Source organism: Taudactylus pleione, unplaced genomic scaffold (genome assembly GCF_031769625.1).
Source record: "Taudactylus pleione unplaced genomic scaffold, aTauple2 ptg000609l, whole genome shotgun sequence".
NCBI classification, from domain to species: domain Eukaryota; kingdom Metazoa; phylum Chordata; class Amphibia; order Anura; family Myobatrachidae; genus Taudactylus; species Taudactylus pleione.
The window spans coordinates 16697227-16725130 of NW_028285011.1; the positions used below are offsets into that span (position 1 = coordinate 16697227).

Here is a 27904-nt window from a genome sequence, read left to right on the forward strand (position 1 = left end):
TAGTTTGCCAAGAGAGGTGGTATAGATTGAGAATAGCAAAGGACCTAAGACAGAGCCTTTCGGTACTCCAACTGATAAAGATAGCGAAGAGGAGGCAGAATCAGAAAAACGAACAGAAAAAGAGCAATCAGATAGGTAGGAAGAGAACCAAGAGAGAACTTTATATAGTATCTGAACTTTTAAAACTGGACCATCCCTCTTTACATTTTTGTTTATGTGAGTTCATATATATGAATATTTATTTCACAAATGTATGCAATTATTGTTGACCCATAATAAAGGTAGATCACTATTCATTATCTCTATCAATATTGATACTTCATTCATTTACACATCCTTACCAATGGACATTACACATTTACTCTATTCTGTACTCACATTTTAAGCACAATGGAGTGTCATTGCATATACTACGTGTTCCACTTTATACTGGTGTTAAATATATACTAGTTTACTGACTGGTCTGGTCAGTCACGGCAGCTCCCTCAGATGTGAAGGCTGCTCTCTTACTCTGCAATTACTATGGATCAGGGGATAATATGGATTGGATATGGGATGCCGGCGCTCGGGTCCCGACAATCAAAATTCTGCCACCAGCATTTCGACAAGGTTAGGATACAGACACCTGTTGGTAGGTATCCTAATCTTTTTCCTAATCCTAACCCTCCCCATTGCCTACACCTAACCCTAGTGCCTAAACCTAACCTTCCCCTCACACCCCAAACCTAACCGTCCCCCTAACCCCTAACCCCACTACTTACTTTCTGGATGCCGGCGGGCGAGATGCCGGCATCAAGATTCTGAAAGGTATAGGGATTCCGGTGCGGGTATTCTAAGTGCCGGCATCCCCTTTGCTGGGATATTGACCGCATCCCGGTCATAGAAACGAGAAGAATTGGTTGTGTAAACTATTATCTGAAAATCAATAATATAGATAATAGTACAGTAAAGATAGTACCCCTCACTAAGTGACATTATTGATAGTGCACTGTCCCCTTCATTTCCACTGAAATGTCTAGGTGAAATCAGCGAAAGGGGGATTTTTTAAAGTGCACAGCTGATGAAGATGTGGCAAATCATCCAACAGACAACCGAACCAAGAAGTCAAAAGGGAGATTTGAGTTTCCCCAATGTAGATCTACCATATATTCGGGTTAAAATAGTGATCAATAAGAATTTCTTTGTATTGTACTTAGGTAATTAGAATGTACTGCATCATATTTTGCTCCCTTTATACTCTCTGAATTGCATGCTGGATGATGTAGTGGTTAGCATTAGTGTCTCATAAGTTCAATTCATGGTCTATCAGTGTGGAGTTTGTATGTGCTCCCATGTTTGCTTGGGTGTCCTCCATTAAATTTATTATGATGCAGTTAGCCTAGCTGCTGGAAAAACTGCAGAATACAAAAAAGTGGTTCTCATAAGCGAGTTAACGGAGTTATCTTACCTGTCTGCATTAAAATAAAGGATAAAACCAACTCATGCATTGGGTATAGTTCTCTAGGGTGGCCCCGACCAAATGATCGACAGTACTTTGCCTGTGGTGTTCAATGCAATGTAATGCGAATCTCTCTGCATGAAGGCAATAACATATTTTTGTAAAGATATCAGCATGAAGTAGTTAAAATGAAATCTTTGGATATTTATAGGGAGATGTATCAAAAGAAGACAACTGTATAATAATATTCTAGCTACCATTTTATAGAATGTACAAGCTCAATTATAGGTAGAATGTGATTGGTCATTACTATTATTATTATCCTTTATTTATATGGCGCGACAAGTGTTCCGCAGTGCCTTTCAGAGTACATAAACAAATAAGTGAACAAGAAACGCTATGAACAACTTCTCTATTTGTGCTCTTTAGAAGGTTTGATAAATATCCCCCTGTTTTGTAGAAAGGTTCAGGAACATGTAGATGATGAGGCAGTCATCTTGGGCACGCTCAGTTCAAGTGAAACAACTGAACATCAGACATGAGATTAGATTTTCCAAACGGAACATAACTATATGCTCTAGTGAGGACTTCTATAAAATGCATTCCTTAGCAGAGAATAGTGCTTATATGTTATATAGCTATAACGTACAGATTTATCTATTCTATACCTTGACTATATATTTATGTGCTTAATAAATCTATAATCTACAACCCAGTTACTCTGTTCTAAGCAGACACAAAATGAGAAAGAATAAGACACCTGGCATATTCAATATAAGTACTTATTTAAGCAAGGACTGCAATAAATATCACTGGAAATGATGGGTGTATTTTCCTGTCTCAGACATAAGCTAGAATGTAATGAAGCTCCGGATTACTATGCATACTAATGAAAACACAAAATTTGTTCAATCGTTCAAAAGATTTTCTGATTAGCTATATGCATTTCAATTCGCAGATGAATCCTTGGGATAATAAGATCTGATTTCTGATTGTGAGATGAATATAGCCTAAAAACAAAATGCACAAAGCAACAGACAATCAGGACGCAAATAAGTCAGAGCAGAGTAAAATTAAATAGATAACATAAATGAACACTAAATAAATAAATAGAAAATATATGTCTTGTATGTAACTACTTTTTAGTTTAAAAAAATGGCACTGCTTCAATGATCTTTTGATAATTTTTAAAATGTCTCTGCCATTTCTTTCCTTGCTGAATTTTGTTATGAAAACATAACAGTTTCACCCAAAATACTTCACGTCTATATATTAATAGCAGAAGGATGACTTTTATGAGTGACATATTCCTATGATGCCATTGTCTGAGCAGGGCACATCATATACCAAATTAAATGTATTGGGGGCAGATTCAGCATTGCAGGTAAGTGCAATGCTGAATGCAGATTCATGATTATCAGGAATTTATGCATGCACAGGACCCAATCTGCGCATGTGCAGAACTGTTCCTGCATGAACGCACGCAGCCCATGCTATGCCTTTGCCTGATTGACAGGCAGAGGCATTTGCGGGGCAGGGACGGCTGGCGTACCATAAAATGGGGTGTGTCACCCCAGTTTTCCAGGAGTAGCAGGCCTGGATCTGTGTCCACGCAGTTTCCTGGCCTCACAATCCGGCCAGCCTGCATAAGCTGAGGCTTACTCAACTGGGCAGCGCCGTCCACCATCGCGATCCGATGGTCGCGATGGTTATCCTAGCATGCGACCTCAGTCTCAGTGCTGGGATTGCAAATGCAGCAGGGGGTTTCAGACATCTCCTGCTGCATTTACATATTAGCAAGGATGGAATTGCAAAGCTGCTTGTGTGCGGCTTTGCAATTCCATCCTATGCTGAATCACTTATATCCATAATATGCTCAGTAACTAATATCCTCCGTAACTAAGGCGGCTAAGGCCAGGATTCTCTAGTTATATTTAAATTGATGGGAAAATGGTAATGGAAACTTCCATTACAATTTAAACCAGGTTTTCTTTACCTATGAGTTGGAACTAAAAACTTAGGTCATCAAACAATTTAGGTTTGGTTCCCATGATCTTTCTATATGGCAGTCCCACATCACCAATTCCTGGCAACAGTGCTTTATCAGCTGATTTTTCTTCACTGCATCAACCAGCCATGTTATCCTAAAGAAATATGCTGCTTTAAAAATCTCATATGTAGTGTAAATATTAATGGTGTAAAACTCTACATTGCTATCACTATTATCAAAAAGCTCTCAACATTGTCAAACAAATATATTTGTAATCAGTCATGTCATGTTTAGTCTCCAATCCTTAACACTTTAACACATTCAAATCTCTTTTCAACTCTCCTACCCTAGCTCTCTAACAACCATCACCAAAATCTTTCTTTTCTTTGTCCTCATGAGACTCTCGGCAAGAGTGAACTGCGCCAAGTGGTGTAGTGTAGCATCTTTTTTTTTTTTTTTTAAATAGCGTCTAATTTGCATTTCAGATGCAGTGAACACCACTCAATCTGTTCCAGGGAGGCTACGCTGTGACTTTAACCAAACAGGAATTAGTTTTAAATATGTACAAAGTCGCAGATGAAGCAGAACAGAACTTGGCGTGATACAGATTCAGACTCATTTGCACAAAGATGTACAAGTGCCTCATAATAAATGAATCAGTACAGTCTCATTGACACATCATATTACGGATAAGACACATAGTTGAGTGAAAAAGACATGAAAAAGTAGCTCGGCACAAGCCATGTCACATGGGACCTGGCGCTCCAAAAACGGGTAATTGGGGTAATAGTGTATGAGGACTTCCAAGACAAGATTGGCAAGATTCAACATGAAATGGTTTCCTCTTTCCGTAGCAACAACTGGCTCAATTTCTTTCCTGAACCTTCTGGTATCTTCTGTTCATTTGAATTTGATCCCAAAAAGGGAGATAGTAAACTGCAGTACATCCTTCTCCTCTCACTCTACTACTATATCCTTCTCCTCTCACTCAACTACTATACCCTTCTCCTCTCACTCTACTACTATATCCTTCTCCTCTCACTCTACTACTATATCCTTCTCCTCTCACTCTACTACTATATCCTTCTCTCACTCTACTACTATACCCTTCTCATCTCACTCTACTACTGTATCCTTCTCCTCTCACTCTACTACTATACCCTTCACCTCTCACTCTACTGCTATATCCTTCTTCTCTCACTCTACTACTATATCCTTCTCCTCTCACTCTACTATTATACCCTTCTCCTCTCACTCTACTATTATATCCTTCTCCTCTCGCTCTACAACTATATCCTTCACCTCTCACTCTAGTACTATATCCTTCTCCTCTCACTCTACTACTATACCCTTCTCCTCTCACTCTACTACTATACCCTTCTCCTCTCACACTACTATTATATCCTTCTCCTCTCGCTCTACTACTATATCCTTCACCTCTCACTCTAGTACTATATCCTTCTCCTCTCACTCTACTACTATATCCTTCTTCTCTCACTCTACTACTATATCCTCCTCCTCTCACTCTACTACTATACCCTTCTCCTCTCACTCTACTATTATATCCTTCTCCTCTCGCTCTACTACTATATCCTTCACCTCTCACTCTAGTACTATATCCTTCTCCTCTCACTCTACTACTATATCCTTCTTCTCTCACTCTACTACTATATCCTTATCCTCTCACTCTACTACTATATCCTTATCCTCTCACTCTACTACTATATCCTTCTCCTCTCGCTCTACTACTATATCCTTCTCCTCCCACTCTACTACTATATCCTTTTCCTCTCACTCTACTACTATATCCTTCTTCTCTCACTCTACTACTATACCCTTCTCCTCTCACTCTACTACTATATCCTTCTCCTCTCACTCTACTACTATACCCTTCTCCTCTCACTCTACTACTATATCCTTCTGCTCTCACTCTACTACAATATCATTCTCCTCTACCTCTACTACTATATCTTTCTCCTCTACCTCTACTACTATATCTTTCTCCTCTACCTCTACTACTATATCTTTCTCCTCTCACTCTACTACTATATACTTCTCCTCTCACACTACTGACTATTCACTTGACCCTTCCCTTCACAAATAAATACGAATGCATTTTCTGAAAAACACAATTGTGACCCAAACTCTTAGATTCCTATCTCTCAACTACCATACTCCTCCAAATATCAGAGGTTTGCCTACACTCACCTCACATGCCTCCTTTACTCACACAACCTATTAGACCCTCTGCACTCAGGATTTCAATTACAATACTCCATAAAGACTGCTCTTACTAAAATAATCAATGATTTGATCACTACAAAATCTAAATACCATTGCTGGTTTCTAATTTCCAGGACCTCTCTGCTGCATGTGACACTGTTGACTACTCTCCACTCATACGACACTTGGGGTAGATGTACTAAGTCTTGGAGAGAGATAAAGTGGAGAGAGATAAAGAACCAACCAATCAGCTTCTAACTGCCACTGTACAAGCTGTGTTTGAAAAATGACATTTAGGAGCTGATTGGTTGGTACTTTATCTCTCACCACTTTTTCTTTCTCCAAGGATTAGTACAGTACATCTACCCCTATATTTCCTAGGTCTTCAAAAAACAGTTTTCCTGGTTCTAATCCTACTTATAAAATTGTTCTTTCAGTGTTTATTTCCCTAGATCCACTTTCTCAATTATTTGGGAGTACCATAAGGCCCTCTATTGCTGTTATCTTGGAAAATAATAAGCACCTTTGAATTTCAGTATCTCTTTTGTAAACATGATACCCAAAAAGAACCATCCATTTCCAGATCTCTCACCATCTCTGTTAGCCCACTTACTGAATGGCTTCCTGCCATTTCACAGGCTTCCTGCCTGTTGTTTTGCCACCTTAATCTCAATTTTCAGAAACTGAGCATATATTTCCACCAATCAGCAGAAGCTACCTAACTTATATCTTTATGTATGTGGACAACACACACATGTTAATACATGCACACAGAGTCTCTTGCAGTGGTGGATATTACTTAGTGGCTTCAACCCCCCCCAGTAAAATCATCACTCCTTTGACAATTGCAGCTCACCTCTTATTGCTCTTCCCTTAACCACATCTGCACTCTATTTACAATGAAACTGTTAGATGAATTTCCCTTGCAAAATGTTCTACTGCTACTCTGCTATATCAGTCCTTATATTCAGGGCCAGCAAACAGGGGGGAGGGCAAGGGGCACATCTGTACTGGGCCCAAGGTTCTAGGGGACCCTGGAGGAGCCCACAGATAAACCTCACTCTAACCTCTGCTTGCGCCCCTGCAGTGATCAGCAGTGCGTAGGCATGTATGGATGGAATCCGCCTGGGGAACTGCAGCTTTATAACACTGGCGGAGGCTGGTATAATAAAGTTTTTGTTTTTTACTGCAGCACACCGCTTGACATCATGATGTCATGCAGTGCCACACAGCTGAAAGATAGACCAGAGAACCACACGGCAAAAAGACACAGAAGGTAAGTGTGGGAGCTGGAGGGACACTGTGGGCTAGGGCTGGAGTAACACTGTGGGTTGGGGCTGGAGTGATACTGTGGGCTGGGGCTGGAGTGACACTGTGGGCTTGGGTTGGAGGGACACTGTGGTCTGGGGCTGAAAGGACACAGTGAGCTAGGGCTAGAAATACTCTGTGGGTTGGGTCTGGAGGGACACTTTGGAGTCTGGTGAGAGACTGTGTGGTCTGGAAAGAGGTATAGGGTCTGGGGATGAAGAAACAGAAAAGGGCTAGGGCTGGAGAAACACAAGGAGAGATGAGGCTGAAGAGAACTTTGGGGGGGAAGGGCTGGAGATTATCCACAACTGGCAGGATTATAACGAAAAGGCTCAGGGACAGTAATTTTCATTCTAAAGAAGCATTACTGATATGGTATCAAATTTGCAAATACAGTTTAATAATATATTATTGTTTCATAAGCGATGTTTCACATTTTGCCCTGCACCAAAATGTCTGTTACTATGTATTATCTGGGTGAATGTCTTCTACAGTAAATGACAATGACATTGGTCATATTTCTACAGTATGCAAACAGGTTTCTTCCGGATCATGTGATCTCCTACATGAATAGTGAATACCGACTGAAGATACCATCTGCCCAGAGAGAAACTATTTCTTCAGAAGTTCCCATTGTAGAGAAACCACATATATATAAGGCAGACTCTCATGCAATGCAACTGACCTAACCCTGACAGGGACACAGGGATAGGGGGCCCCTAAAGATTTTGTGTACCAGGCCCAATGATTTCTGTTGTCGGCCCTGCTGATATTGGTTGCCTGTATTTTACCAAATCAAATATAAAATTAATCTACTAATACACAAAGCTATTTACAAAGCTGCACCAAATTTAATTATCTTCTTGTTTTAGAATACTTCCCAAATTGATCTATGTATCTCATGCAAATTCATTACCTGCAGCCATTCCAGATTACAGGACTTTTTCCAGGTTGCACCCACTTTGTGGAATTCCTTCTCTCTTACTTTACTTTGTCTATCTCTTTGCCTTTAAACATTCAAGTATGGCTTCAAAATTCATCTCTGTAGGCAATTCCAGAGATACCCTTGCTACCTCCTAGCTGATTACCACCACACTATACAGTTCACACACACATTATTTCCATTCCATACTCAAAAACCATCTGACACCTGGGTCACACAGCCCCACTGACCATTTGGCAGCTTTAAGCCTCATGTAACAAACTAATTTTTCCCTATAGATTGCAAGCAAGGCCCCACTTACTGCTTTGCCTGTAGTAAGAATATTGCAGAAATAAAGTGTGCAAAGCTTTCTACATTCTGTAACCCCCCCTAAACCAGCTTCCTGCATCATGCACAGTGCATTTTTTTCCACAAGTGTGCCTATAATCTAAACAAAACATTACACTTCCGTTTTCAAAAGAAACCATTATCCAAATGTTTTGTGTGACCACAGGATTGTGGACCAAAGATGAAAATGTGCATGTTGGCTTTTTTTTTATTTTTATTTAATTTTTCATTCTTTTTTTTTTTTTTTTGGCTTTTGTGTTATACACTCATTCATTAAAGTGGTTTCTTTGTAATGTTTATTAATATGTAAACATGCATGCAATTCTAATTTAGTTATTTATATTTTTGTAGTATTGTATTTTGTAGGTTAATAAATACTCTTTGTGTTTATTGATATAAATTACAATATTTTTTAGATCAAATAACATTGTATTACCAAAAAGGATCTAACATATATTTTCTACTGTAATTAGACATTACATGGAAAGTAATTTTACATTTTATGTGATCTAATTACCTTTATAAGTAGATACAACATTTCAGTATGTTGCCAGTAGGTTCATTCCCCTGACTAAGTGGTCAGAGAACCATGAAACACTGGAACCTGTTGATGAAGACCTGTTGGTCAACTAAAATTCTACGGACTGAGTTTATTCAGAAAGGAGAAGAAAAGAAAACCAAATATACTGTGCTTGGACTGCTGACTACATCTGCTGCTCTGTTCTATAAATGATTTTCAGCTTTTTATTGTTAGTGTGATTAGTATTACACAGTGTTTGTATTTTAATAATATACGTAATGTCAGACATTTTTTTATTTTTAAAGCTGTTATTTTACGACAACCTGTGTGGTAAATAGTGAAGAATTCTAATGTAATAATATCTGTTACCGCTCTCTCACTCCACTATACAATTATTAATTTTAATTAAATAATACAGTGAGTAGAGTTTGGATGCATTTGCAGATGCAGAGTTTGGATGCATTTGCATAACAAAATGCAGACATGAAATACATTCACAGGATTCACACATTTACGTGTATGTCCAGAGTCGCATAGATTTTAATAATCAGCAAAATTGCCTGTGAATGCCTGAAGTATGATGATACACTATTAAGCGAATCATCTTGCTGTTAATACAATAGTTATCATCATCATCTGGTGCCTACCAGCCCATCCTATGAGTACTGGTGCTGGGATCACTTTAAGTAGCAGGCAACATTTTGTTTCTAATGCATTTATGTAAAACCTTTTTGTTTATTTTTTAAAATACTATCATCTATAATAATCATAAGCACTGATCAGTACGGATCTTGTTTCAACTGCTGAAAGGTGTATATGGAGCCGTGACCAGGATTGACCACATGTGTGAACATTTAATATTTCTAACAAATTTCTGGAGTACAGTAAAATTGTGTAATAATATAAAAATAAAATAAAAACTTACTCTTGCTGATCTTTGTACAGCTTGTTGGCGTTTTCCCACTGGTAACCAAGTTCAGACAATTTTTCTTGAATCTTCTCATTTTCTTTTGGTATAGCAGATTTGAGCACTGCACTTTTCTTGCTTTGAATAACCATGTTTTGATCTGATAATTTGACTAGGATTTCTTTTGAGTTCTGCAACAATATAGTAGAACAGATTATTAGAATTATTATTAGTTAAATAATTTATATTTATATTATTTATTTACTGTATTTTGAAACTGATTTGTGAGTTTTAGTACATAACATTTTTGTTTTTTTAAAGCTAAATTGTAAATTGTAGTAAAACAAATTTAGTGAGTTGTGTCACAGAACCACAGGCAATTTTATCTTTAAAGATAACAAAAAAAACTTACAGTAACTAGAATTTATAATTGTTTAAAACACTTCATGCTAGTTGTAAATGGTGAATCTACATATACAATGTAGCGTGAGAGAGTATACAGATATTTTTGAATTAACAGACATTTGCAGACTGTTTAAAAATTATTGTGGTGAAGGTTCCACAAAAGGATAAATGAAAAGGGGCAGACTAGATGGACCAACTGGTTCTTTTCTGCCCTCAAATTCTATGTTTCTATGTTCCAAACCAAACATGCAGACATATGAAATAGCCATAATGGAGTATTACATGTTACAAATCCCTGTAGTATAATATGTATCATTGTAGTATAATCCACGTTGTACTAAACAGTTACTAAATCATAATTATTGTTCTTCCTGCTTCCTTTTTTACTTTGTTATTATGACAATGACTGGATTGGTGGACCAGGCTACAATTAGTATAGTAGCCAGGATTTTCATGCCACTTAACTAACAAAAGAAATATTTTTATGACAGTACCAGCTTTCCCACAAGTTATATACACAGTTATTATTTCCCTTCTGACAAAATATATACCATGATTCTCAGTATGTAATAAAATTCGGTATGCTGAACACACTACCTTTATAAAGTGGATAATCTACATAGTAATTGAATAAGCCGTCCTGTCTCTGACATGCTCAGTAGGTGTCTGTACTCTCAGTTAATAACACAACTGCCAATGCTGGGAGGGGTCAGAGTTCAGACCAACTGTAAGTAACTGTATTGCTGCTACTACCTAAGCCGGGCATACAGCATGCAATTATCGGCTCGATCCAACAATAATTGCATAGTGTATGGCCGCGATCTGTCAGCGATGATTGGATGGTCAGGCATGAAAAATCTTCCAACATGCTCGACTGATCCTATCATTGGTCAGCTCCATATGGTAGTGTGTGACATTTTATTTGGCAGTTTATGCCCAGCATTAGTAATGTTGCTATGGTCACTTCTTTCATCAGCACCAATCTACAGAGACAAAACGGAGAACATTCCAGGAGACAGAAATGCTATGTTATAGACACAGGTTCTGGCTGGTCAACCTCAGCCGACCCCATCTTGCCTGCTTTCCTGCCACCCCCGTCAGGTACGTGTCTTTTCTACGTCGGTACGTGTCTAATCCCGCTAGGTCAGGCCACCCATCCACCTTCTGCACTAACATTACCAATTGTGCGCTTGCAAGCTTTATATATATATATATATATATATATAGTGTATTTCGTTGGCCTTATGCCACATGAACAGGCAGCACTCCACGGACTTCATAAGTACAAAAAAATGCTTTATTGCCAATGTTTCAGGACCCAATCAGTCTTGTCATCTCAGTGTTACACCATTGTGTATGGTGCTCTGTTTGCATAGAAAGATGTCATTTGTGGCAGATAGACTAAGACATACAAAGAGAAGAACTCACTGATGTCATTTATACTTGAGCAGAATACAAATTTGGTTCTACTAGAAAAAAAAACTAGTAAAATTAATGTACAGCAGAATATGTAGCTTATAAATAAATGTGTGATAATAATAGTGATATACCGATTTTTACTTTTTCAGCATCTGAATTCACAACAATTATATTAGCAATATTATTTATTTAGTTATACACAAAACTATGACTAGGATGGTACTGCATGTGCAATACTGAGTGGCACCAGCTCAGACATCCATTAAAAGTGAGAGAGTTTGAATGTCTCAGTGAGTACTGACAGTGACAACCATAGCGGCTCAGAACCACTCCTCACTCAGATCATCACAGTGCCCCAAGAGCTTTTGTTTTGTTTTGTGCTGTGTGTGTGTGCATGTGTGTGTGCGTGGGGTGTTTCACGACCAGGGTTTCTCAGCATGGTGGTCAACGGGTATTACCTGTGAGGTCACTGTGGCGGGGGGCATCTGGCGTGGTGCTGGTGTGTGGCAAGGGGCATTGGCTGCGCATGGCTCTGCGCGGGCATGTGGTCACGTTGGGCTGGTGAGGCCTGGCAGTGCTTCCGTTCCGTTTGGCATGGGCCCCGCCATCTTGCCTCCAGCCATGTGATTTGCTCGCCCAATCCTGGTTTGTCACATGCTCTCTCTGGCCAGTCACGGCACAGCACTTGGTATTTAGGGAGGTTCAGAGCCTCACCTCATTGCCAGTGCAACGTGTTTCTCAGCATAGCTGAGAGAGAGTTCCCTGTGCTCACCACCTGTTACATGTGAAACGCTACCTGCCTGCCTGCTTGTCTGCTCCAACCCCGCTGGACTACCATGCATCCTCCATTACCTTGCACTTGCCTGAGTACCTGAGTCCTGCTGTTCACCCTTCACCTTGCCTCCACTGACACTCTGCTGGATATTTCTTCCTCAGTCTGCATTCTTCATTAATCAGTCACCACCTGGACAGTTCCCCTTGTCTGCCACTACCTGGACATTTTCTATTAACCAGTCATTACCTGGACATTTTCCATTGCCTGTCACTAACTGGACTTTTTCTTATTTGCCTCACTATAGCTCCCAAGTGCACTTTAGTGCTATACCCGGACTTTCTGTTTTGCCACATTCATGTCTGTTAAGCCACTCATTAAAAACTCCACATTTACTTTTAAACCTGCTTCAGTGTCTGCTCCTATTACCACCCCAGGTCCACAACAAAACCAGAACCTCACAGGGTGTTTTTCACTCCAATCTTCCCACATATTATTAGCCTATACTTAGTGTATGCCTGCTGCTTTCACATGCTGTTTTGCCATTACTGACACGATCACTAATGGATATACTGTATATTAGAGATACCACCTTTCAATTTTAAGATTCCCAGACAAGGGGTGTGGTCATTGGACGTGACCAAAACCACAGTAACGTTATAACCAGTTTATTTGTCAGGACACTTCATGTACCTTATATTGGCAGATCCTACAATGGTGGTAGTGGGCAGTGGTGTGCAATGGAAGTCAGTTTACATGGCAGATAAACTTTACTAGGAAATAGTTTATTAACCGGTAGAAACAGGTGCAGGATAACACAGGGTTAAATAGCATGTAGCAGGTACAGGATGTAAGGATATCAAGTTGCAGCCAGAGTATTATGCATAGTGTTGTAGTGTGACTGCACATACACACTCACTGTGTACACTTGTGTATGCAATGGTGGCAGCAGGATTTATATAACATACAGTGGTGGTGGCCCAGTGTCATTTGGGGTCTGTGTGTTACTGGGTACATTTAGGGGCATGTCTGAAACTATGGGTGCTCCAGGAGAAAAAGACACGCAAGGAGCCGAGCATGTGCAGTATGGTTGCTCCTCTGGTTGCTGCTCTGGGTCCTAGTGCCTGGCTGCAATGGAGAGGAGAGTCAGTGCCGAGCGCTCTCTCCAACACCTCATATTTCATGAGAGCAGGACATGCCCCTTTATATGCCATCAGAGACCTCAATTGCCACTTTATATGCTATCAGACACCTCCACATACCTCTTTAGATGTAATCAGAGACACCTATACAAGCCACTTTATATGCCACCAGACACTCATATATTAGTGACATTTTCTGCATTTCCACTGTGCGTGTTACATGCATATAATATAAAGGTGGAAAATGTCACAATGCATAATAATGTCACTTGAGTGCAAGCTACAATAATAAGTGTGGCAAAATCTTCATCGGTGATTCATCTAGGCCATCACTTCACATCATTTTATTTGATCACCCTGCAGAACAGCCACCAACATGTGTCCATTAGCATCTGCTCTACTCCAGATCCCACTCCAGCAGAAAAACATCTTATTCAGAGTGACTGACACACAATTAATTCCCTGTCCTTGATATCCTTATACCATTCCCACCCTGTGAAAGCTGCACCTAAGCACACAGTGATCGTGCATAACTAAATACACTTACTACAATTGTCACAATCAACCCTATAATCATTGTAATTATCACATCCTTTGTCATTTTATTTCAACAAACTGCGTATGCTCTACCTTCCTTTTATGTGCTCAGACATGGGACAAGTGTTAATGGAACTCTGACATTGTTGTTAAAGGTTATCTTCTGAATCCTCTGCTACCTCTACTGAAGCTGAGGTGGTACTGAGCAGGGGAGATAAGGTTGAGAAGAGGATGCATCACCAAGAAGAGGAGACAAGGTTGAAAAGGAGAGACAGTGCTGAGAAGATTAGGTAGGGCTGAGACATGCAGAGATGGAGCATAGGAGCTGGAAGGCAGCTTAGAAGCCATCGTGGAGGAGGCGGCGGCAAAGTGAAAAGGAGGCAGAATGGAACACAGAGGGTCAACCGAAGTTGTACTTTCCAGACGCAGCCTTTCTGGGATTGCTAACTCTCCAGACTCTGAACATACTTCCTGATTTCTGGACTGTCCAGAGCAATCCAAGACAAGCGCAAACCCAAATATACAGATGTGTCCTTATCTTTGCTGCAGTTGCGCTAAAAAGCCCCTCTCTGCACACAAGGTCCAGAGAAAATGTGTCTAAGTCCAATGCGATGTGAATAGGCTGCAGCAGCAGACTGTGCTGATTTATTTGATATCACTTGTATATCTGGCACCACTGAGTCTCTGAATCTGTATATGAAGTGCTACAGGGCAGCAGATGCAGCTTTGATCATTTTAAGTTCCATTGTGCTTCATATAAATCTGATTGGTTACAGATTTCTCTATTTCCACCAGAGGCAGTTTTAGTGTTGGAGCTCCCCTAGGCACAACAGTAATGGCCTACAAAGACCTCCAAGTTTTATTATTTTCATTGTTTAGTTACAAGCCCTCAATTGGCGATTGTCAGTTTAATATAATATAATATTAAAAAAACAAGCCATGAGCAGTGACATTTCATTTTATTTGTAATTATCTATTCCTATTCACTAAGTAGGACAGCTTACGGGGCAGTCTGTGCATGTCCTTCCCATCCACACTCCACTTAAGATGGTTTATGGTACTGTACTGTGGAAATATTTTGTACAGTAAATTTTGGACTGGCAGTAATAAAACAAGCATCCATATGTTACCGTAAGCACGTGTCAAATATTAAAGTCACCACGTGTCCACACCCATTTAAAGTAAAAAAATAAATTTAGCTTTTATTGATCTTTATCATTTTTATCAACAACACAAAGGCCATAAATGGCACTTCTGCAATATACAATTGCTTGGTATAATGATAATATCATAATAAAATGTAATGTGTACTATCTGGAATGACCTGCATTATCTATTTCTCGTTCCCAACAAGAAGGCTTGTAGGATTCATTAATGAAGGGCTGAGATGATTTCACTTAATAAAATTTACAATCGCTCTCCCTGTACTTAATTTTACTGTTTCTAAGTTTACTATTACCCAGGGACGGTTAAATAAACAATGTGATTATTTACGCTGACACATTTTTCTATCCTTCAGGCCAATAAAAACTGTTAGGGATAATCATTTTCTTAGCTGCTGTTTATGACCATGAGGGTGACACAACATACTGACATAAACAGATTGCAAGCTTGCAGCATGGAAGACAGTTGGTTCAATGCATTTTCCTGTGCATGATTGCCCTGGGGCTACTCACTTACTGCCATTTACTTTTATGCCTCAGAGAATGAACAATAGAGATGAAAATATTTATTATGGGATGTGAACACCTGACAATGGAAATTAATGAATAGGGTTTGAATGCAATAAATCAAACCATGTCACTTTTTCCTTGTAATTGCTAAAAAGCAAAGGTTATTCTGTGTGCAAAATAAAGTAAAAGCTATAGTGATAAAAAGTGAGGACAAATCCCATCAACATCTCATTTCAGTGAAGCTCAAGAAATTTTACTATTTAAACAAACTCCCAATTGAGCTGTTCTTATAGAATATGACTAACCATATAATAACAAGGAAAACCAATATGCAAAAGCTGGAGAACAAATCGCGCACCACTGCAAGTAACCTCTAAAGTATTGTGTTTGTAAAACAATATTGGTTTTACAGAGACATTAAACACTCTGCACTTTGGGCCTGATTCAGAGATGTACGCTAATGCGATCGCAGCTACATTTCGCATAGATCGCAGCTGTGAAAATATGCTAATAGCTCCAAAGTTTACCCGAACATAAGGACGCCCACTTCTGTGTTCTCATATCCATCCGATGTCGCAAACCAGCGTAAACATCAGTAACATCAACAAACCTCAAAAAGCCATGCAGCATATGTGGCAGGTCTGACCTGCCTCAAATACAGCATCTTTCCAGACACACAGAGAGCTCTTAGGCTGTGTAGGAGATCACAATGGCTAATGTATGCACCGTAATGGAACGGCGGTTAAACAGCCAGACACGCCTGCGTTTGCCTAGCCACCCCCAGTTACCTCCCCCAAATGCTGACTACCTGTCACTCACTTGCAAATGGATCCTCTGTGCAACTGTAATCACAAAGCAATTGCTGTACATGCACAGTGCGGCTTACACGCATGCGCAATGCCAAACGGGATGCAGTCAGGAAGCAGACGGTCGAAATGCCGACCGCCGACTTCCCGACTGTTATATCCCGGCAAGGTACTAATGATAGGCGTCGAAATCCCGACTCCTATCATTAGCCCTACGCTGCAAGACAGATGCCCGGCATACTACCGAATGAAGGTAAGCCAGGCGGCAGCAGCGGACAGCCGCTGGGGGGAGGGTTAGGTTAGGGGGCTCCTGGGGGGGACTTAGGGTTAGGCACCCCCCAGGAGAGTTAGGCTTAGGCTAGGGGAAGGGGGGATTAGGATTAGGCACCCCCTGGGGGAGGATAGGTTTAGGCACCTCCCGGTGAAGGTTAGGTTTAGGGTGCGGGGAGTGTGAGTTCGGTTTAGGCACCCCTGGGGGGAGGTTATGGTTAGGCACTTGGGGGGGAGGTTAGGTACCCTAGGGATAGATTAGATACTTACCCTGTCAGGATCTGGTCCTTTCTAGCTCCCGGCGTCGGTATTACATCCGCTAGGGTTGACATCCAGCGGGATATAATACTGATTCCATGGCAAACAATAGCTAAATCTGTGTAAATATTGTCAATGTGTAAATCTCTAAATCAGGCCCTTTGAACGGTAGCACACAGCTGCTTACATTTCTAATGCGTAGTTATACAAAGATTTCATTATAATATATTGTTTAATCTTAAAACACAATTTTTTAAAAAAATAGGCAAATTATAGCCTTCCCCTTATGCTCCAACTGCATCAAGGTGACTGTTAGCACCAGATAAGGAGAGTTTGGATGTTTCCTTTCTTATTCCATTTTTAAGGGGAGGGGGTATTGGAAGAAAAGGAATACCAAATATGTGTAAATGTGGTACAGTTAAATAGGCATTGCTAATGATATTGTGGAAATGGTTAGCATGGCTGACCACAAGGGGAAAATAGGTACAACCATTAAAAATGTGCAGTGCAAACACCATTGTTCTTTTATCTGAGACATTTGTGATGCCCCCAAAGAGGGGCATCACCTGACACAAGGAGAGAGCTGAGGCTTAGAAGGAGCACATGTCTCTATATAACAGTTATGGGAATATATATTGTGAAACTATATTGGATGACTCCTGTGATTTTCAATGTGGAGGTGGAGTGATACAGATCTGGGTTATTTGCCCAGTCAGAAAAAAGAGGAGCAGGGTGAGACACAGGAAGAAGGGGGTGCTGTGACTGTCCTTGCTGTGTGAAGGAGAGCAGTGTCTGAGTGGGAGAGCCACACCTGTGAGGAGAGGGCAGTGCAGCAGCCAGAGGTAGTAGGCTGTGCAGGGAAACCAGTGCTGTGAGACTGGGATGTGACAGCACAGAGAAAAGAGACAAAGAAGAGCTGCTGAAACTCTCTACTTTGATCTGATGCTAATGTGAAGCCATCTAGAGAGGTCTGTGCTTGTAACAGTGAATCATCAGACACAAATCAGCCAGGACAAATAGAATTTCACGGCTGCTACAGCCAATACTGACTACCAACTAATAATCCCCCTCAGTATCCTTGGGAGTCTGGTAACTATGCCGTAGTAATTTGCCTTAGGAGAGGTGATTGAGTTCTGCTCCACTGACTGTAAATGGCACCTGCACCCTAAACTTAGCAGAGAACTCTACTTACATATACTACAGTGCCAGTATTGGCAGCAGATTAGTATTCTGTGGAGATGATACCAAATACAGTATTACAACTACAAACCTAATTAGCAGCTATAGCTGAGGATTACATCTGCCCCAGAAAGTTATTATCTGCATGGAAAGGTCTATATATATATATGCATATATATTTGTAAATTTGTAGCGCACCAAGGAGCCTTTTAAGACTGCTATTTACAAGTTAACTCAGAACGGGAATATAATCTGTTCCGGGGGCAGATTCACAGGACCAATTTATGAGCACCACCAATATTGAAACAACTAAGTTTACGTTAGGACATGCGAGTCCTACAGTATCTAGGGCAGAGTGAAATTAATATATATTAATGTGCTTAAGTGTTATTAGTTCAAAGGAATGCTTATTTGAGGATTCGCAATTACATTGTTGGTTGTTATATGTAAATTAACTACCTATGGAAATGGTATAGTACCATTGATGTTTCGCATTTTACTGTTTAAATTTGACTAACTTTTCCATCATCTAAAGTCAGAACCACGGCTTGTTAACTAAAATCTGAGATTTTTTTAACACTGTGTGATCCTTGGGTCTGGGGTTGGTTTGTCTTCACCTCTCTGCCAAGGAAGAAAGAGAAAACATCCCTGTTGCAGTGTACCTGATTCTCAGAACCTACCCAATCCACCGGACATCGTTGGGAGTGTCACCCTATAGCGGGGAAGGGTTTCACACATTGGGCAAAATTTACTAAGCGGCGTGTTCTAAACCCCAGCGGTTTAGTGGTGATTTGACGGCGGTTTTGCTATCCAAAGATTTACTAAGGCCAAAACCACTGCTAAACCACCATCAAAACTAATTTTAGAATATAATAGAACAGGGCTGTCATTTAGAAACCGCCGCTAAACCCACAGGGTTTAGAACCCACCATCAAACCGCTACCAAACCGTTGGGGTTAAAAACTTGTTGCTTAGTAAATTTTGCCCATTAGTGTTCTTTTTTTCTTTAATTACTTGGGAAGCACCTCAAGATGACAGTCCCTCTAGGGAGCAGAATGTTACTCCTTCTGATGTAAGATCGAGATGTAAGTTATAATGCATCTGGTAACTCAAAGGAAGAAATGTCCATAACTTCCTCTATTTATTCATGACTAAAGCTTAAGCACATGGCTGAGGAGGTGACCATGGGCAATACTGTACTGTATGGCAGAGGTTCCCAAACTCTACAATTAAAGCTCACGTTTTAAGGATATCCATGCTTGAGCACAGGTGACTTAATTAGTACCTCAGTCAATTTGATACCCAAACATGCATATCCTTAAAACCTGGACCGTAATGGCGGAGTTTGGAATCTCTGCTGTATGGTAAGAAAAAAAAATAGAAAACCATCCCATGCCAGATATACACATACTTCATCACTCAATATACAGCACCAATAGTTTGGACCAGCTAGGGTCAATCATGAGTATTGTATGAACCAACATTTCCCTTAAAACATAAATTTAGAATCTTTATTTGGTACTATAGGATGACAATGTTATTTCTAAATTGTTGTCACTGAGGTATAAAATCTTTAATGCCAAAGCAAGGGTGTATTAATGCAGGAGGGGGCCTTGTGCAGCAGGTCCCTTCCTCAAGGCAGCCCCCCTAAAGCCACACTTCTTACCTTTTGCCTGCAAGCGGGTGCCTCCTCTTCCTACTCACCATCTTCCCAGTGATCTTTGGAAAGATAATGCATACCCACAAGAGAACAAATGTTCTGGCACAGTACCAGAGTCTATCCTTTCCCTATATGTCACCAAGATGTCACAGAGAAGATGGCGCTGCGGAGGAGGGGGGATCTGTTTGCCGGCACAAGGTAAGTGTACTATGGATGCAAGGTGTGTGGGGCCCGCGTGCACCTCACACCCTGCACCCATTATAAATATACCTAAGTATCAAGGGGTCAATTGCAGAGTCCAAGGCACATTGGGCGTATATGCTCATTTACTGTGCACATGGAAACAAACATTCCCTCCTTATGTAGAGTTATAGGCATCTTGCAGCTCAACTACCATTTATCTGTAGACTTAGTTACTTGTTACAAGTCATCACCATCAGTGCACACTTGCCCCAGACCATATATATAGAGTTGGTCATATTTATGGCCACTACTGTATAACCTGCAGTTCCATTGACACGCCCTCACTTTGTCTATGTAAAACACTACAGTACAGTCCCATGTTTTCTCCATGGCAACTGGAGATGCGTAAGAATTTCATGTGTAAAGCTCTGCAGTGTGAACACACTTCTCAAGCAAATGTACTGTATGTACAAAGCTGCATCAGGCCTAAAATGCCTAATATATAAGTGTTATCAAAGAGTAAACATTCTCAGGGTATTGCAGTGTGAAAAATGACAAGTCATTCATCAATAGTTACTATCAGTGCTCTGACAACTGATTCATCAATAGTTACTATCTGTGCTCTGACAACTGATTCATCAATAGTTACTGTCAGTGCTCTAACAAGTGATTCATCAATAGGTACTATCAGTGCTCTGATAAGTGATTCATCAATAGTTACTATCAGTACTCTGACAAGTGATTCATCAATAGTTACTATCAGTACTCTGACAACTGATTCATCAATAGGTACTATCAGTGCTCTGACAAGTGATTCATCAATAGTTACTATCAGTGCTATGACAAGTGATTCATCAATAAGTACTATCAGTGTTCTGACAAGTGATTCATCAGTAGTTACTATCAGTACTCTGACAACTGATTCATCAATAGTTACTATCAGTACTCTGACAACTGATTCATCAATAGTTACTATCAGTGCTCTAACAATTGATTCATCAATAGTTACTATCAGTGCTCTAACAAGTGATTCATCAATAGGTACTATCAGTGCTCTGACAACTGATTCATCAATAGTTACTATCAGTACTCTAACAAGTGGTTCATCAATAGTTACTATCAGTGCTCCAACAAGTGATTCATCAATAGGTACTATCAGTGCTCTGACAACTGATTCATCAATAGTTACTATCAGTGCTCTGACAACTGATTCATCAATAGGTACTATCAGTGATCTGACAAGTGATTCATGAGTAGTTTACTATCAGTACTCTGACAACTGATTCATCAATAGTTACTATCAGAACTCTGACAACTGATTCATCAATAGTTATTATCAGTGCTCTAACAACTGATTCATCAATAGTTACTATCAGTGCTCTAACAAGTGATTCATCAGTAGTTACTATCAGTACTCTGACAACTGATTCATCAATAGTTACTATCAGTACTCTGACAACTGATTCATCAATAGTTACTATCAGTGCTCTAACAACTGATTCATCAATAGTTACTATCAGTGCTCTAACAAGTGATTCATCAATAGATACTATCAGTGCTCTGACAACTGATTCATCAATAGTTACTATCAGTACTCTAACAGGTGAGTCATCAATAGATACTATCAGTGCTCTGACAACTGATTCATCAATAGTTACTATCAGTACTCTAACAGGTGATTCATCAATAGGTACTATCAGTGCTCTGACAAGTGATTCATCAATAGTTACTATCAGTACTCTGACAAGTGATTTGTCAATAGTTACTATCAGTGCTCTAAATGAAACCAAACACGGCATTTCCAACAAAGATTTAACACACAGTACAAGAGGCTTTTATTTTTTTCTGATTTATAAAAGACAGTTGCATCAGTTGTAATTGGTAACTGGAAGAAATCATGCTAAAACCTCTGTAAAAGAGATAGCTGTAAAAACTGTACTGTGACATGCAATCGGTTATGGTAATAAGCATGATGTAGCATTTATTTGGTCTGTGAGGGTAACTGGATACTGGGACAGACATCTGCAGAAACATGACTACAGAAGTTGACTTCAAGTCACAAAATGTGTTCTGACATGCAAGCACTGGTAAAATATTACAGGTGGTACAAAAAGCATGTCCAAATAAACCTCCCCTTCTTTTCTCTCTTTGGATTTCAGCTTATTTGTGTTTTATAAGCTATACTCTTTTATTATCATTCCTGTTATTATCATTGGGCACATACAATAATGCATTTTAAGAAAATGGTAATAAATTATTCTACATGGACAAGTAAAAAGAAAAAATCGCTTTAAGCTATTTTAAGTATGAAAGCGCCAAGGGAAGCTTTGTAACCAGGTTAAGAAAAGAGCATATGACTTTCATTTCTAAGAAAAAAGGATTAGAGAAACCCATTAGCAACTGGAGTGACACTAGCCTTTAGGGAGAGGATCCATCTCAGTGTTCTTGAAGAAGAAAAATCATAGCAATACAGACTCACAGTCCAGTTCATTTTCAGCACCTCAAATTTGTCTTTTGCTGACAATCAAAGGACAACACTGGGTATAAAAACCTATTCCCAAGTGCTCTCTCTGCATAACCATCTCCTAAATGGTGCACTTTGACAGATTAAGTGGAGAAAGCATTCAATCATTGGAAGACCTGAATGGCTGATAACATGATTACTTGAAAATTTAGGAGAGTAAGTTGAAGAAAAAAATATATTTTCTCTTTATAAACAACTAGATCATATATTTTACGAGTCAATTGCAGCAAAGCCAATTTAAAACTCTTGAAGTGTACCTGTCACTGTGAATTCACATTAACTTTTGATTCAATCAAATTAAAAAAAGGCTAGATGTATTCTGTGCTTGCTAATTGCTGCAGAAATGATTACCGTATATACTCGAGTATAAGTCGACCCGAATATAAACCGAGGTACCTACTTTTACCCAAAAAAACTGGGAAAACTTACTGACTCGAGTATAAGCCTAGTGTGGGAAATGGCAGCAGCTGGTAGTGCCCCCAGTAGTAATTCCCCCTGGTTGTGCCCCCAGTAGTAATCCCTCCTGGTAGTGCCCCCAGTGGTAATCCCCCCTTTCAGTGCCTCCAGTAGTAATCCCCCCCTGGTAGTACCCCCAGTAGTAATCCCCCCTTTTAGTGCCCCCTGTAGTAATCCCCCACTGGTAGTGCCCCCTGTAGTAATCCTCCCCTGGTAGTTCCCCCAGTGGTAATCCCACCTTTTAGTGCCCCCTGTAGTAATCCCCCCCTGTAGTAATCCCCCCCTGGTAGTGCCCCCTGTAGTAATCCCCCCCTTGTAGTTCCCCCAGTGGTAATCCCCCCTTTTAGTGCCCCCTGTAGTAATCACCCCCTGATAATGCCCCTTGGTAGTGTCCCCTGTAGTAATCACCCCCTGGTAGTGCCCCCTGGTAGTGCCCCCTGTAGTCATCACCCCCTGGTAGTGCCCCCTGTAGTCCCCCCCCAGTAGAGAGAGACGTGAAAAGAATAAAAAAAAATAAACACTTACCTTAAACTCCCGCTCCTGGTCCCGCCGCTGTCCGCTCCTCCAGCCGCTTTGCATGGGAGAGACGTCGTCATGACGACGTGTCTCCCATCACCCACTGCGGGAGCCGGAAGATGGCTCCCGCAGTGGGAGCAGCAGCAGCCGCTGAGAGTCTGACAGACTCTCAGCGGCTGCTGATTACACCAAACACGCAGCTGCCGGCTCCGGCGGCTGTGTGTTTGGCAGTGTGTAGCGCTGACCGAACTCCGTCCGGTCAGCGCTACACTTGACTCGAGTATAAGCCGAGGGGGTACTTTTTCAGCACATTTTTTGTGCTGAAAAACTCAGCTTATACTCGAGTATATACGGTACTTCATTTTCTACCGATATTCTGGAATACAGGCAGTGGCTCAATATACAAAACAGAGAACAAGAGAAAGGAAGCAAAATGAGCTGTTGAGTACAAACACTTTGAGGCAAAGGATATCTGTGTGTTATTACCCAGTTTTGTTCTATTTATGTTTCCAATTGTAGAGCGCAATGGAATATGCTGCGCTATATAAGAAACTGTTAATAAATAAATAATAAATAAAAGGGCACTAATTCCGTTTTCTTAATATCACACTGTACTGGGGTGGTTTTGCCATTGACCTTAACAGGAGAACTCCTGGTAGGCCAATGGAGTCATAGAGCCACCTAGCAGCCGCCTGAGCCTTTTCTCATAGTTCCTATGGCTGGTTGGGTACTGATGGATGCTGCCACTGGCCACCTACTGTATATCAGCTGCTTCTTTCCTTCACTGAGGTTTGTGAGAGTATAAGGTAATTTTAATTTCTGAGGCTGTGGCTGATGGATAATGGGCCTGATTCAGATGTGGACGTAAATGCCATCGCAGCTGCGATCTCTCACAAATTAGCAATTGCTAATGAGCCATTTGTCGTACAGTGCTTAGAGATGCCCACTGAAAGCATCTCATATCCGCCGCTCATGCTAAAAATAATACGTTAATATTGAACGCAGATCAGTTGCCATCAGCCTTCTGAGTAAGTGTAAGCTGTTGCAGACATAGCGGGGCTCCAAACATGAAGAGGGTTCTCTTGCTGTGAGGAAGAATGCAGTGGCTATTTTATGGATGTCTAGAAAACAATGTTTAAACAGTTCAACACGCCTGCATTTTTCTAACCACCCCTCTGTTACCTCCTCCACATGTTGACTACCTGTTACTCACTTTGCAAGTGAATTCTCTGTGTGAGAGTAAACACAATTCAATTGCTGCGTGTGTGCAGTACAGCTTAAATGCGCAATGGCTAACAATCAATCAATGTGCATAAATGTCAACATTGTGTCCACATCTGAATCATGCCTAATGTGTGTTAGCTTTTTGGTGACCCATATCACCAGAAGCATGCTCATCTCTGTCCCCATCTTCTGTAAGAACACATAACCTGACATCTTTGCACACAAATTTTAGCCATGGCTGCTTCTCCCGGTGGGGAGGTTTTGCTGCAGGAGAATGTGCAGTGGTGCCTTTTTCCTCATTTACTTTGCTTCTGCTGTGTTAGTGAGGGAACTTTCATGCTGACAATGTTGGGCTATAACAGAAATTCACAAGTGCCGCTGGAAGCTGAGCAGGCTCACACAATCTGTGACAAAGGTTATGTAAAGCATATGGTTCTCTAACTACTAGAGAACAATAGACATTCTACATAAGAGTGTGGTTTAATAATTAAGGTAATTTTCTGTATTTCATTCTAATTTCCCACCAGGCCAGAGCAGATAGACCACCGATTCCCCTCACGGCCATTAGATTGCACCTCATATCGGTCATACTGTCCCAACATCAGTTGTATGATGGAGAGGCAGGTGGTCAAACATTGAGGTGCGTAGTGTGATCAGATTTATGCATTTAAAGGGCTCATCAGAAGCTCAATTCATTGCCAGCTTTTCGAGGTGTACAGTGATGACGTCATGTCATGGAAAAAGGTTTGGGTTTGGTGCACTGTCTTTGATAATGACCGGACAGGACAGATAGTCAAGATGAACAGCTATCTGGCTGGTCAAACACGTCCACCACAGATGACAATTTGTTCTGCATTGAAGGTCTGATTCAGGAGCAAAGATCCATTTGAGTTAGTGATATTGCTGACAAACTGGAAATCTCCATGGGTACGGTGCATAACATTGTTAATGAGCAACTAGGGTACAGGAAAAAGCATTAATGCTGTGTACCGAAGCAGCTCACAAAATTTCACAAAACCAAAAGGATGGGAATGTCTCTCATGCACTTGACATGGTACCATGAGGAAGGAGTGCAGTCCATTCAGCTTATTGTCACAGGTAATAAAACATGGGTGTATCATGTGACACCGGATATGAAACAAGCATACATAACATAGAAACACGCATTATCCGCAACTTCAAAGAAATGAAAAACAACTCCATCAGCAATGAAGGTCATGGCGACTGAGTTTTGGGACCACAAGGGCGTGCTTCTTGTTGATTTCCTCATCAAGTGAGATCCTGTGAATGTTGTCTGCTATTATGACATATTGAGCTGATTGCAGAGGGAAATTCGTAGTAACAACCTGGGTTGCTGCAAACAGGTGTTGTATTGCTGCATGATAAATCCAGGCCACACTCGGCCAACCACAAGAGTGAGTTATGACGCTACCATTGGGAGGTACTGTACTGGACCATCCTCCCTACAGCCCTGACCTGGCACCGAGTGATTTCCATCTCTTTGGACCAGTGAAGAAGCACCTGTTTAGAAGGCGATTCGCAACTGACAGTGAAGTTCAGCAAGCTGTCATATCCTGATTTCAGGCGCTTGACACCGATTTTTTTCTATACTGGGATAGATTCCTAAGTGTTCTGTTGGAACAAATGCTTAGACAAGTATGAGGACTATGTGGAAAAATAATCTTTACCAAGGCCATACTATTGATTATATGTATATGTATGAGTTGCATAAATTTATGAAATGAGAGACCCTGTCTGGGTTGGCTGGGCATGCTGGATTTTGTAGCATTCCCAGTACAGTTGATTGATCTTAACCAAATGAATCCAGTAATTTTGCATTCTGGGACTTCCACAGCATAATATGAGGTTTGATGCATGCTGTGGCTGTATTCCTTCAGAATCAGTGCTTTAAGTAAGTTATTGCAATTCTTGAAGAAAAAGAAAAATTCTAGCCATGCCATCTGCCTGATAAAAAAAATAGTAACCCTTCTGTTCAGACACATACAGGCCTACCTAATACAATATGGCGTGATTCTGCCTACTAAAACAGGCTGCCAGTAGACTCCATAATCTTGCGAGAGGTCTCACAAAAAGATGTTAGCACTGCCTCCATAAACATTTAATAAATACAACAGGTGCTGACTGCCAATATAAGCAGAAACCAGGAGGAATGTGTTCTTCAGGAAAATTTACTGCAAATTTATCCAAATCTGGATATTGTACGGTGATCACCAGAATGTTCTCTATATTGTCTGGCAGGCAGTCATTGGGATGCTCTATGTATTGTATGGCAGTCACTTGGATGGTCTTTGTTGTATGGTATTCACTGTGATACTCATGTACATTGATCAAAGTCACTGGGATGCTCTGTGAATTCTATGGCAGTGATTTGCATGCAGTCTGCCACATGTGGTGGCCTCTGGGATGCTTTGAGTACTATATGGTGATCATGGAATGCTCTCTGTATTAGCTATTAGTGCCTGGGATGCTCTCAATTTTGTATGGCAGTCACTAAATACTCTTTCTATTATAGGTCACTAGTATGCCCAAAGAACAGGTAGGCAGATGCAATGCAATTGATTTTTTTCTTTTACACTGCTAGGGAAAGTTTAATTTAAACTTGCCTACTATTGTTTTGGCCCTACCCATATTTGATCGTGACTACATGATCTTACGTTCAAAATTTTTCCTGGGCCACTTTCCTGCACTGTTGGCCAGAGAATGTGATTTACAGTATGCAAAATATCTGCTGCATGGTGCAAAAATAGTTTTGTACCTAGTGCCATAACAGGGCTGCCGATCGCTGTGTGCTAGCCTCACCCCCTGAGCGCATGACGCCATGGCGGCACCTGGAAGTGCAGCAGTGCCCAGAGCATCCTCAGAACACTCTGAAAGGCTGTACTTACAAGTGGCAGGGTGCATAGTATGCTTGGGGTATCTGAGAGATGCTTAGGCAGCACTGCTGCATTAATACTGGCTGCAAGGCGCCGTTTCAGGCACCCTGCTAGCCAGAAACAAGGGTCGTGAAGCAGCGATGTTGCTGCCCACAAAGACCTGTGCTCTATACCCTGGGTTGATCAGTGCAGCAAATGTAAGGTGGTGTCTGATCCCTGGGCAGAGGCCAGCTGTATGACGCAAGCTTATATTTTGACCAGCCACTGAAAGCTCACGGCCAGTTCCAAGGGAGGTTGTGGTGACTTATAAGATCTGTTTCCAACATGAGT

The 27904-nt window shown here is 40.8% G+C and overlaps 1 protein-coding gene across 1 annotated transcript in view; it reads right to left on the reverse strand.

Moving 5' to 3' along the window:
- The window catches only part of DMD (dystrophin), a 2214077-nt gene that overhangs the window by 1425787 nt on the left and 760386 nt on the right, over window positions 1–27904 (reverse strand). The window contains exon 42 of the mRNA XM_088454197.1: window positions 9675–9847. Within this exon, the coding sequence (XP_088310323.1) occupies window positions 9675–9847 (173 nt within the window). The remainder of the gene's footprint in view (window positions 1–9674; window positions 9848–27904) is intronic.